At 34.3% G+C, this 14,414-nt stretch overlaps 1 protein-coding gene across 3 annotated transcripts in view; it reads right to left on the reverse strand.

Annotated features, from left to right (window-relative positions):
* The window catches only part of TUSC3 (tumor suppressor candidate 3), a 189,695-nt gene that overhangs the window by 7,448 nt on the left and 167,833 nt on the right, over positions 1-14,414 (reverse strand). For all 3 annotated transcript variants that reach the window (XM_007450762.1, XM_007450763.1, XM_007450761.1), the window contains 2 exons: positions 10,173-10,247; positions 6,512-6,602 (listed from right to left, as the gene is read on the reverse strand). In XM_007450762.1, coding sequence (XP_007450824.1) covers positions 6,512-6,602; positions 10,173-10,247 — 166 coding nt within the window. The remainder of the gene's footprint in view (positions 1-6,511; positions 6,603-10,172; positions 10,248-14,414) is intronic.

Genomic DNA, 14,414 nt, shown 5'->3' on the forward strand with positions numbered 1-14,414 from the left:
TTCCCTACAAATGAAAGATCTACATCTAAGTAAGATGTAGAAAGGAAAGTGATATTGTTATATCGTGTACGTCCTGGGATTTTTTGCCTTGCTGTGCTTGTTCACTAGCATACTTTTCTCAGAATTCATTAGGAATACCTTTCATGTCTACTTATTATTCTGTACTTTCCCTTACTGAATGTCAATCCTTTTTTTGGTTATTCATCATCTCTCAAAGTAACCAAAGCCATCATGAATTATAAGTATCTTGTTAAGACAATGGAGTAGTTTCTATGTCCATTGTAAGCTTAATTAATACATATTTTTATATTTACTTTTGATGCCAGCCAGCTCAGGATCATTTTGAGGTTGCAATAAGTATCTTTAGAGCCCAGGTTTCTGGAATAATGTTTACACACTCCACACACCCCTCTGGGTGTGTGGAACAACCTGACAACTCCATGGCGTATCATGTGATATGAATTCCACCTTCTGGAGTTGTGCAATGTGGCAAACCAATACTCTCCTCTCCATTATGTTTCTATCTTAATGGTTCCTGTTGCAGTTAGATAAGGAATAAATAAAAAATGTTTTTGAATAAACATATTCAATTAACAAGTATATAACGAGCACCTACTATGTGCACAACACTTTGGAGATATAAAAAAGGCATTTCCAAGGACCTTCTCTAAAATACCTTACGATACTCTAGAATGAAAAGAACTGCAACACACAAAAGTTACATGTGAATACTTAATGAAAAATGAAACGTGGTAAGGTGCTACTGAATAACCAATTGCTGAAATGGCTAGTACAGGCAAGAGGTAGGTTAAGTAATTACTTCTGAGAACCCACTACCTTTCAGGCACTACAAATTGATTATATAATTTATCCCCTCAAAATTCTCAGATAGGTATTAATTATTATGCCAAGTTTACAGATGAAGAAACAAGCTTAACAAAGTTGTTATCCAACCCCATAAAAACACTACTTTTAGAGGTGATGAAAAATGAGACTCAAAAGTTAAGTAACTCCAAGTCCCAAAGTTCGTGAAGAGAGAATGGAAGATTCAGACTTGGATCCGTGTGACTGCAGAGCCAGAGTTCTTAACTAACATACAAATTTATGTACTGAATTTGAACTCAGATCTTGTGATTCTAAACATTATTTTTCCATTATACCATACTACCTCTCAAAGACAACCAAAGATTTGTAAACAGGAAGCAAAGTGATAGAATTACTAGAGAATGTTTCATGCTGTTTTCCTACTAAAACAGACTTGATATGTCAAATAGTTTTATAGAAACTTTTTGAAGAAAACTATGAATCAAAGTGTGTCAGTGGAAAACAGTGGGAAAGTAATTACCCATAATGGAAGACTCTCATGTATGACCACTAGCATTTTACTCTTAGAAAATGGAATAAGCCCTAAAGTTAATCTTTATTTAATACACAAGATGAATTCAGTGCTATCACTAGAATAAAATTCCTTCTTTTTCTGAACTATGGCTCAGATGGTAATTAAATCAAATTCTTAATAATCTTTGATATTTCACTGATAATTTCAAGGGTTTCGAGAGACCAATTAAGTTCATCAAAATGTTCAGGGAAAATCTGTTCTTCACCCAACTGAATCATGCAAATAAAAAACAACAGTTGCCAATCCCAAACTCCCTAACAACAACAACAAAAAGACAAAAAATAATTGTAAATCACTATATTGTACACCTGTAACTTATATGATATTGTACGTCAACTATACATCAAAAAGAAAGTGGAAAAAAAACCCCTCAAAACAACAACAAAAAACCCCAAAACAACAGTTGCTTAATCTTTAGCGTAAAGAAATCCTGCTTAGGAAAAATTAAATATAAATATGTAAAATCTTTATATCAGAACTAATGAGAATAATTAGCATCAAAGAGTTATTGAGTAATTAATACTATGTGCCATTTACTAAGTACCAGGCAATGTGCTAAGTGATTTACATCATGTAATCTTTACAAATGTCAAAGTATGTAAACATTTCCCATTTACAAATGAGAACACCAAGGTTTAGAAAAGTTACTTAACTTTCCCAAAGTCACTGAGCTAGTAACAGGTAGATCAGGGATTTAAATGAGGGAAGTTTGCTTATTGAAACTTAAAGATGATCTAGGAGAATTTAGTGATGGCATGAAACATGTTGATACTATGGGAAAAAACCCTTAAGACTAAAATGTGGGGAAGATTTAACGAAATAGAGTAAACATGTAACAGACTTTTATCCCTTTCAGCAAGTATATAGACCAAAAACAAAACAAAAAAAATAGCAGTGTGAAGTACTCAGAAAATAGGAAGTGCATAAATGTTTAAGGTTTTGTGAGGTTTAAAATTAAAATGAAAATGAAAAGCAAAAAGATCATTCCTTATAGAAGAAATTAAAGGTTGTATATCAGACAATTCAAAATTGTGAGGAAATAAAAAATTAGTTTTAAAATAATTCTGGACATAGTTCTGTGCATCAGAGGCATTTCTTGGTACAAAAGTTATAATTCAGAAACCTAAAACACAGATATCAAAGGCTACTGAAGGCTGGGGCATTACACCCAAGAGAGTACTTTGGCATTGGAGCCAAAGCCCCTGGCTAAAGGTGTTTTTCAGTTTGTAGATGGTGTTATGTTCAAATATGCATTTTCAGTAAAGGACATCTCTCATCTTATCCAAAGTACTGGTATTATCTAAAGTAGGTAGAAGTGGGAGGTTTTTCCATTCTTTTTGAAGAAAACTGTTTATTTGTCCTGGCAGCTCATCTCAAAGTCAAGGAAATGGTCTTGGTTGAGAAAGTTTTTTTTTTTTTTTTTTGCAAGCCTACTTCAATGTATGACTGGCACAAAGGATTGGATTGATTTAGCTCTTGGTCACCAGGGTTTATGATTCATTATACTAGGCACTAGCTCTCATTGAAGATGGGCATCCACAATGTCTTTTCAGAAGTACCCAGGCCAAGACATACCTCTGGAATATAGAATACCTTTCCTCTTGCTATAATGATGGTGTCGAGTATCTCATTTACTCATTCCCTACAAACTACTTTTATCCGATAGGAGCGAGATTTGGTTTGTTTTTTATTTATCAAATACTATAATGCTGGTGCCACAGACACGTGCTTCTGGGAATGCAAAGTGTTCCTTCAGAATGTGGTACTATGTTCATAACTGACCAAGCCTCTCCCATAGGATAATTCAGTGGGAAATCGTCTCTTTATTTTTTTATTAACATGTCATCTTTCAACTATTCCCAGAATTATTTCTTTTGTCCTTTCTTTCATTTATTCCCTCTCTCACTCTGGCTTTTGCTATCACCTTTGCTTTCTCTCCAGTGAACTAGTTGGACAGAAATTGTTTTCACTATACTGCCAGGTTTTTAGAAATCCTTAGCTGAGGATTTATCCAAATCTCTGGTATATATACTCTCTCCAGTCCTTTTGGCAACACTTGCTCTTGATGTTAATCATCTATTTATTATCATAATCATTCGCAAGAGAACTGATAAAATTTCTGAGAAAAAACCTTATTCTGAAGGAAAATGATGCAGTGGATTAAAAACAAACCCCAAAGCAATACCTACCATTACTAAAGTAACTCTGGCATATATGCACGTGTTAAACTAATAAGAGAATAAAGCTTTTCAGATGCAAAGTTGGTATTTTTTCTCATAATGCTCCCCTCTACCATATTTTGTTAGCTCAGAGGGATGCTGTAAATGTAATGAAGGGAACACATATAACTTATTCTATCAACCTGACAAGGCAAGAGAATTTGATGATGAATGACTGGAGAGGTATGAAGTAGGAGGGCTAGAAGGATTTATGGAAGCTTGATGAACGATGCATCACTATATCCATGGAAAAGACAGAATGCAGAAAAGCAGATACAAACAGAAGTTCTTAAGAGGCTGAGGAGAAATATTAGAAAGCTTTGAAGTGATATGGGAAGACATGAATAAACTAAGAAATGATTTAAAGTGGGCCGTGGAAGAGCTGGATGGCTAAGTCCTGCAACAGCGCAGCAAACAGTGGAGTTTGCAAGAGTGGAGGCCAAAGCCAGGATCCTGCCTCATGTCACAGTCTTTCAGTGCACTGGGTTTCCCAGGCTTTTTTGCTGAGCTCTGTTCTGATTCTGTTTCTTGGCAGCTCCTTTTAGGGGTTTTCATCTAAACTATGTCAAATTTCATATTCACAAACCACTCTTGGGTGTGATTTCCATCTGACTTCTTACATTTCCACTTCCAGCCCTGTGAGGCCAGCTAACAGCAAGCCCAGTCCTTGTTTAGCCTGGTGGGCCCTTGAAAAGGGAGTGTGACTGTGACACAATAAGAATGGTTGATGCCACACTCATAAAGAAATAAGCATATACTCTGGTTCAGAAATGCTTACTATGAATATCTAGGGTGAGGCCTGGAATATGTATTTTGAAAAGCTTTCCAGGTGATTTACATGTCCACTCCTGGTAAAGAATCAGAGGATTAGAGATTTATACTACTAAATGACAATTACTTCTTGGGAAAAAAAGTACAAACTTAAACTCTTCATATCATAACAAAATAGTGCTGTCAAATGTAACATTATTCTATGGAACGAGAAAAACAACTTTTCTCTACTTGTTCTAACATAGCAATATAATGACTAGGAAAATCTAGTTAGGGGATGATAGTCTTGTTAGATTTTGATGCTCTGATGTATAAGGAAAGCTGGAAGTTGCTCTTTACCTTCCCCTATTTTCTGACCGTCAACTAAATAGGTTTTAAGAATCGCACAACATCCCTTACTATACTTTACGTTTTATTAAAATAGACACCTTTCATGGACACTTTAAATGCTGTAGGTTGAAATGAGTTATTTTAACTGTTTTTGACGCCCTGAATAAATACTTAAGAGAAATAGAAATACTCTTCTACAGATTCCATCAACAGAAAACATGCAAGTCAAACTAAGACTCCAGTCATACAGAACCGTGATTCTCAATCGTAGGGCAGGGGGAAAAAGAACATAAACTTCACCTTTCCTGGGCGGTACTTAACCTGAGATTTGATTAGTCTGATTTCACATTTTCAAAACCAAAATTAGACAGCCGATGTCAAGAATACAATCAAGAAATTGGAGGCTTTAATTGCCTTTCTTATTACTCTTCTTGCCCTCAGAACTAATGTTTTTTAAAAATTCACTTACGCTGCAGGCAGGATTAAAGGTAGATGGCCTCACAGCTCAGATCTGACACTCACATTTCTTCCACTCCTTTAGTACATTTATTTTTAATGGGTGTGAGAAGAAGAGATTGGCAATGTGCCTCTGTCTGTATGAGAAAACAGAGAGGTGGGGCTGAAGCGTCTTACTCTTCATTGTAAGCCCATAATCAGATCTCTGTCACGGGAATTGTTCTGTGTCCCAGAAAAAGCTATACATTGCTGCCATCACCTATGTAGAAACATTCTCTTAATACAATTGCTCGGTTCACATGCAAAAGGGATGTAAGGTATGAGATTTTATTTTCTATCAATATATCATTAGTTCTACTATCTCAACAGAAAAGAGTTTTCAAAATCTCTGAGAAAGGAAATACAGAACCTTTACTTATTAATTAGAGGGAAGGATGGGTTATTAGAAGGACTCCCTAGACAAAGAGAAAGTGGAATATTTATTCCTTTGAGAGAAGCTGAGGGAGGAATGTGGTCAAGAAATGAATCTGCCTAATTCATGACCTGGACAACTCTAATCTGGCACATCAGCTGTATTTTGCTTTAGTGAAAAGTATAGTTTGGTTATAATAACATCATTTTGGAATGAATTTTCAACATCTTTCCATCCCAATTATGAAAATACGTTTGTAAAAATCTTAGGAGATATTCATTATACAACTTCCAGTGACCAGACGTTATTTTATCATTTAATTTTCCCTTTCAAGTTTGCTTTTATTGGAAAAAAAGCTAAAACTTTGCAGAATTCAAAAGATGATGCAATTTATTGGACACTGAACAGTAGCTTTTATGAGAAAAAAATTTTGCAAATGAAGTAAAAATCATGATGGACAGGCAAACCAAGAAGAAATTTTGATAAATTCCACAAAATTTAAAACATTTTGTTAGATAACAAAATTTAAACAAAATTTTACAAAATTTAAACAAAATTTTACAAAATTTAAACAAAATTTTAACAAAATTTAAAACATTTTGTTATCTGTTTATGTACATATGTTATGTACATAACATTTTGTTATCTGTTATGTACATATGTTTTGTTATCTGTTTATGCATATAACATGTATCTCTAAAATAAAACTATGTTATGCTAGGCAGCAGGAACCATGCCTTATATCTCCCTCATATGGTCTATGCGGAACACATGGCAGGTGCTCAAAAACTTGCTTAACGGAGTTTAAAGTCACTTGGCAAATAAGTTAGCTACTTTATATTAATCCTTAAATATAAACCACTGAAATTCTATTTATTCTATTAGTTAAAAATGAAAACAGTCACATTAGTATAATGATATTACCTGTAAGGGTAGCCGTGGTACTTGGAACGAAATATTGAAAGTAGAAAACTGAAGAAGAAGACCACCAGGCCTAATCCCACCAGACAAATGACTAGAAAGAGACAGAAAACTCCATTGGTCTAGACACACACAACCCAAATGTTTATATTTTTTAAATGCATTCAGTTAATCACAGTATACTTACATGTAACAGTTCATGGCACACACAGCTACAACAAACCAGATAATCACTATTTTCCACATTCTTCTTAATGAAAATGTACTATTTGGGGTATGAAAACAACAAAAGTGATCTAAGTCTTCTGGTGGTTTTCTTCTCTTACAGAATTCCTACAAGTACTAAAATGCCCCCAGAGGGATCAAAACAAAACACAACAAAATATGTGATAAACAGCAAACAAGATTATCAGCCCCTGCATTGGGAAGTACTGGCTATATTAGCAGAGACATTTGCATTATTAGAATGTGCAATATAATTTTATTTTCAGATGCCATGGAATATTTACAGAGAAATGTAATTTTAGGTTATTGGCTAGATTATTGCCTCAGTAAAAGCCTGTTACTTACAAATAACAGTTCGTCCCAGCGCACTGAAGGCTAGGAACAAAAGCTTGGGGAGTGAGAAAATATGAACTCTGTGACAGTCAAAGCAGGAGAAAATCCCCCTAAATAGCTGGTAATAGTCTCACGGTATTACTGTTTGTTTGTTTTACAAAGGAACGCATGGTGTATTTTACAGCAGAATGTGCTTAGGCTGTGGTCTAGGTTTTCAGTATCACTTTGTCTAAGGCAAGTTGACAACAGGGAAATTTCTTTTCCTTTGTGTTATGGTTAGGAAGATTTTACTCTAAAGTAGATGACTAATCAAATATATATAATAAAAATGTATGCAGATACATATATTGGATTTTAATTAAATAAGATACATTGCTATTAGTAAAATAAATAAAACATAAATACTTAAAAATCTGAGCCAATTAAATGCAGGTATGTTTAGAATAAAAGAAAACCTAGGTATATTTAGAGAAATAGAAATTTATTTAAATCTGTTCTGTAAATAAGTAGAAATTAGTTCTCTTAATAAGAAATAGCTAACCGTTTCTTAAGAATAAAACATTTGTGCGATACTTGTATCCTTTCGTTAGTTTGAGGGAATTCTTTAAAAACACTGAAACATCTAATATAATTAATTATAAAAGAAAGGGGAAGACAAAAGAGATTAAACACACTAAGACAGAAGGAAACAAGGAAGATTAAATGGTTCTATATACTGCTATAGTGATGAAATACGATTTTAAAATTATTCTAGCATAAAAATTAGACCAGGTTTAATTACAATCCTGGAAATCAGGGACTAGATAAGGTATGGCATTGTTAAAACATGGTCTAGAAATCTGTCCATTTTCTTTCAACTCTGTGGGAATACCATTCTCTCAGTTTTGAGAACAAATTGCGAAAAGTCCTAAGTGCTTAATAGCGTTGAGCTGCAGCCTCTGTGGCATTTCATTTCAGGTAACACTCATGAAGGTGAACTTCAAACGAATATTGGCAGAAAGCAAAGCAAAAACAGTTGCTGAATACCGCAGAAATGAAAAACATCTTTTTTTCCTTAAATTGCGGAATGTCCAAGTATGACAGACACTAGCCACTAGACATAGCAACTGTGCTTACAGTAATCTTAGTAAACCCAGAATTAATGACATGATGCTTTACTTTCTACTTCCTACATTTGGTATTACCAAATGCTTCTTCCTTTCCTCTGTCTTTTTCTCCAGAAGCTGAGTAAAACACTTTTTCACTCCCTTTGCCGCTTTCGGTAGCCTCATCTGATTGTGTTTGATGGGAAATAAGCCTCAAAATGTGATCAAGTAAGACAGAGTATATTACTTGATTCTATGCAGTGGAACAAAATGATGCTACTCAAGTACTTGCACATGGGGGAGAGGACCTGAGACAGGAGTCAGTAATGACCCAACAAACCACTGCAGCCCATACGAGATAACATATTTGTGAGAAGAAAATGCTATGACGACACAGACGCATTCTGACCTGGGCAATAATAATCACAGTACTTGTATTATATCAAAAATAAAAATCACACTGGAATCAAAAGGGATAATTTAAAAATATATTTCCCATTCTCCACCCCTTCTGTCTGTCTCTCACCGCCCCCCATGCACACACACACACACTCACACACACACTCTCACACACACACACTCTCACACACACACACACACAAATAAATAAACTGGCAGTGGGTGGGGGCTGGAGTGATTGTTTATATATATATAATTATAGACTTGCAATTAAAAAATTACATATTTCTTACTATTTTAATATGAAGGATACATGATAAATATATAAACACATAAGAATTTGTCCTTATAAATATTACTTGCCAGTCCCAAGAACGTCACATTCTTTATTCAAAACATAAGTCATAAAATGATGTTCTGAACAATGATTAACTAAATAAAGTAATGCGTTCGTCGCTTGTGTAGTTTCTTTCTAACAGTGTATAGATGGCATCATGGGAAAACAGGGTAGACTAAAGTGTCTGTTACATCCAAAACATTTCAACATTTAAGATACCTAAGAATTATATTTAGAAATTACTATGACTGATTTACATACATGTCACCATAACTAAAATTCCCATAAAAAAATAAGTCTGGATTTTATTTTAAACTTCTTAATAAATTATGAGTCTTTTCCAGATGCCTGTGTTCCTCACACATACATTCTGGGTTTTAAAAAGGGTTCAGAAATGCAAAGCATATTGAGAAAAATCTTAATTATAGGTTTCTGGAAGCATAATCGTAAGCTCACATGGGGACTTTATATTAATTATAGTAAGATCTGTGGTGGGAAATACTGAATGTAAGGCTGTCTGTCCTTTCCTAACCTCTGCTCCTCAGGGCAGAAGATTTTTCCCATGTGTTTTTTCCCTTTTCCTGCCAAAAATATGTTACTTTATAAACATGTATTCTTTTTCTACAACTCCCTGCGAGGAACAGTTCTGTCAAAGGATAAAATGTAGTCACCTTGTTAAGACATAGTGCTGGAACTTGGTAGTTGTAAATCTTGGAATATCATTAGAAAAGGCAAAGACACTGGAAAAAATGGTATCACGAAATGCCCCCTTTCTAAATGTTGCTAAAAGGAGGTTTTGGAGGTAATCGGAAGTATAATATTTCAGGGTACAAGACCTATGCACAAACTTCTCTCTCTGAGCCAGTCCTTGAATGTATACCTGATTCTTGTGGCACAGGGAAACATATCATTAGCCAGTAAAACCTCTGAACACTCTGCCCACAGAATTTTCCACCTCTTCCTGTAGGGTGGTCATGACTACAGAGACTACAGCTTCAGCAGAGATGCGTCAGAGCTCCCCAACCAAGGGTGAATAAGAGCTCTTCTTTATATCCAGTTCCACAGAAAATCACCCAGTCCCATTTTGGAAGAAATGTATTTTTTAAGTATTTGCCACACACACACATCCAAGAAACAGAAAAAAGTAAGGAACACCAAAACTGTCTTCAAACCAGAACATTTCTTTAGAAGTTCATTTACAAAGGACTTTTATCTATTTCCCATTTGATTTAAGTGAAGCTTAAGACTAAAACAAACTTAGAAAAATACCAACACAGAGACTTACTCCGTCTTTTTCCAACATCGCCTTTGGATGTTGCCGCTTCATTTAGAAGAACCATCCCCATGGTGATAGCAGCATCTATAGTAGTTGTCAAGGAAACAGTAGAAATAGATGCAAATAAAATCTATTAATTTTTCTGGGTCTGAACACAATGTGTTCTGTCCCAGAATGATTAAGTTACAAACGCACACAGAGGTAAATGCAATTTATTCTCTTTATATAACATAAGATTACCGCTCTTTGTGTATTTAAATATGCCTTAATTTTTAGACTGTATAACCTGAAACTTTGAGATTTTAAAGGTCTAATTCTAAATGCCCTTAAATTCCAGAACTTTCATAGTGCATATGAATTATAAACTCTCAAAACCAATAATATTTCACATTATACATAAAGGTATACACCAGTTACAATTAGAATGACAATTTATTGGCAATCATAGAAAATCAGAATATATTCAGCATGGGTCCAACCAACCAACCTCTGTTGGATGCGTAATGCATCCAAGAGAAAAAGCCACTACCAGCCCCATGCAATACCATCTCCCTGCCCGACACACATGTATACCACTAAACTTTTAGGAAATCCACAATAACACAGTTTGAAAACCTCTGAAATTTAGATAATTAATAAGTTCTTTGTGTTTCAGTCATGTCGTCATGGCCTGAAAGGACCAAGGTAACAGAATGAATGTTTTGCACTAGCAGTATGTTAGTTTGTGGACTTTAAGGGTTCATTATTCTTAAGGTGTTTTGGACAATTTACTGATATAAACTCCCTCGAGTCCAGAGTCATAGGAGGTTGCCAATAATAAAATGATCGAAAAATTAAAAGCTTGTATCACTCAAACTGCTGATACACAGGGAATTTCGACTGCTTAACTTAGTTCTCTGGAGCAGACTGATAGGACTGATGTAGATCCTTAATAAGGAATTAAATTAGGGTTCTCCTTTCATCTTTTTTTGCCAACACCCTTTTATATTCATGTAAAATTCTAATCTATACACTTATGTACACATTTGATCTACTGAAAATTCAGAGTTCTGGATTATTTTAACTATCACAAAAACATTTTTTATAAATATTCAAAATATAAATGACACTTAAAAATGATTTTATATAGATAATATAAACGAAACAAATATTTCTTTTATGACACCATCTCAGTAGCTTCCAAAATTCCTTTATAAAACTGGGGAAAATCACACTATTTTTATTTCTGGGGAAAACAAGTTTTAAAAATTAAATGCTTTAAAATTTTAATGAGAGTAAAGCCATATATTCAATATTCTCAGGATAAAACTGAATACATGAACACCCATGTGTACATAATATATGTGTGTGTATTATTAGTACACATAGACATAAATATGCACTTAGCAAGAAGTTATTTTATTAAGCAAATTATATTTTATTGGATATTAACTATGGTCACTTAAGTGTAACATATCCCTGTTAATATATTTTCATATGTGTTATTTGTACTACTGTCTCTCTGTAAATTGCTGCATTATTATGATGTAAACTATGCTCATCTGATTGCTTTTGAACTTCACACAAATTCAAACAATGTTGTTACAAAAGTGTAAGATTTTCATAAGAGTGTACCACGTCATTGCTTCATCTTACTGATGGGCATTTGTTTCCAAATATTTGCTATTTCAAATACTCCTACAAAGACTGTCTTTACATGTACACGTGCAATATTTTTTTCTAGGGTCTATACCTAGAGGTAGAGTTTTTGAGAGGCTGATATGTGTATTTTCAAATTTACTAGGTATGATCATATTCTGTAAAACAAGTAGTGTTAAGAGTTTCCATTTTTCTTAACGTTGCCAAAGAAACGTTACGTTGGTATTGCTGAACTATTGATTTTATCAAATTGTTGAGTGGGGATCTGTATCAATAGTGAGTCTGAGTATCTTTCGATATGTTAATTTTTTTGTTTAATCTTTTGTATAGTGCTTATTTATTTGTCCATTTTTCCATAAGCATACTTGCCTTTTCTTATTAACTTAGAAAATGCTTCACTTTTTTCTGGATATGAGTTGATTAAAGTGTTGCATATAGATTCTTCTACTTCTAAATTTTTTAGTTATGCAGAAGGTTTGCATTTTAGTATGGTCAAAATTATTATTCTTTTATGAGCTTTGGTTATTGTTTCTTGCTCATGAAATTAATTCCTACCCCTAAGTCTTAGAAATATTCTCTAGCTTTTCTTACTTGAAATATACAATATTATGTTAGTTTCAGGTATACAACATAGTGTCTGGACATTTAAATACACTAGGAAATGATTGCCAGCAGTAAATCTAGTAACCATCCCCTCCATACAAAGTTACTACAATATTATCAACCATACTCCTTATGTTGTGTATTACATCCCCATGACTATTTTAAAACTGTAAGCTTGTACCTCCTAATCTCCTTCACCTGTTTTGCCCAACCCATCACCCACCTGCCCTCTGGCAACCATCCTGTTCCCTGTATCTATGAGTCTGTTTTTGATTTGCTCTGTTTTGTTCATTTGTTTTTTAGATTCCACATACAAATGAGATCATAAGGTATTTGTCTTTCTCTGACTTATTTCACTTAGTGTGATACTCTTCAGATCCATCCATGTTGTTGCAAATGGCAAGATTTCTTTTTATTTAATGGTTGAGTAATATGCCATTGTGTATATATATGTATATATATGTGCATATATATATGGTGTGTGTATGTGTGTATACACACACATACACACACACACACATACACACACACACACACCATATCTTCTTTATCCATTCATCCATTGATGGTCACTTTGGTTGCTTCCATATCTTGCTTATTGTAAGTAATGCTACAATGAACACAGAGGTGCATATATATTTCAGAATTAGTGTTTTTGTTTTCTTCAGGTAAATAAAATATCCAGAAGTAAAATTGCTGAATCATATGCTGGTTCTATTTTTAATTTTTTTGAGGCACTTCCACACTGTCTTCCATAGTGGCTGTGCCAAATTAGATTCCCACCAACAGTGCACAAGGGTTCTGTTTTCTCCACATCCTCGCCAACACTTGTTATTTATTAACTTCTTGATGATAGCCATTCTGATGGGTGTGAGGTGGTATCTTATTGTGGATTTTATTTGTGGTTTCTTGATGATTAGTGACGTAGAGCATCTTTTCATGTGTCTGTTGGCCATAATATGTCTTCCTTAGAAAAGAGGAAGTCCTCTTCAAGTCCTCTGCCCATTTTTTAATTAGGTTGTTTGCTTTTTGATACTGAGTTGTATGAGTTCTTTGTTTATTATGATATTAACCCCTTATTGGATATATGATTTGCAAATATCTTCTCCCATTCAGTAGGCTACCTTTTCATTTTGTTGATGGTTTTTTTCAATGTGCAAAAGATTTTTAGTTTGATGTAGTCCCACTTGTTTGCTTTTGTTTCCCTTGCCTGAGGAGACAGATCCAAAAAATTAACACTAAGACCTGTGTCAAAGAGCATACTGCCTATGTTTTCTTCTAGGAGTATTATAGTTTCAGATCTTTAATCCATTTTGAATCTATTTTTGTATATCATGTGAGAAAGTGGTCCAGTTTCATTTTTTTGCATGTAGCTGTCCAGTTTTCCCAACACCATTTATTAAAGGGGTAGTCTTTTCCTCATTGTATATTCTTGCCTCCTTTGTAGATTAATTGACCATAAGTGCACAGGTTTATTTCTGGGCTCTCTGTTCCATTGATCTATGTGTCCGTTTTTGTGCTCATACCATACTGTTTTTATAATATTACCATAGCTTTTTAATATAGTTTGTAATCAGGGAGAATGACACCTCCAGCTTTGTCATTCTTTCTCAAGGTCACTTTGGCTAATCAGGGTCTTTTGCAGTTCCATGCAAATTTTAGGATTATTTGTTCTAGTTCTGTGAAAAAATGCCATTAGTATTTTGAAAGGAATTGCACTGAATCTGTAGATTGCCTTAGATAGTATGGACTTTCTAATATATCGTTAAAGTCAGTCAGGTAATGCCATTCTTCTCCTCAGAGCACTCTAATAGCTTTCCATCTCACTCTGAGTAAAATCTAAAGACCTCAAAATGACACCAAGGCTGTACCTGATATATATCCTGACCCACTTCCTATACTTCTCTGCCCTTGATTGCTCTGACTCATGTCCTTGGTATTCTGCCAACAAGAGGAAACCCTCTGCCTCAGGATCTTTGCAATTGCTACCCCACTGCTTGAATACTCTTT

This window comes from Lipotes vexillifer, unplaced genomic scaffold, assembly GCF_000442215.2.
Source record: "Lipotes vexillifer unplaced genomic scaffold, Lipotes_vexillifer_v1.1 scaffold619, whole genome shotgun sequence".
NCBI lineage: Eukaryota > Metazoa > Chordata > Mammalia > Artiodactyla > Lipotidae > Lipotes > Lipotes vexillifer.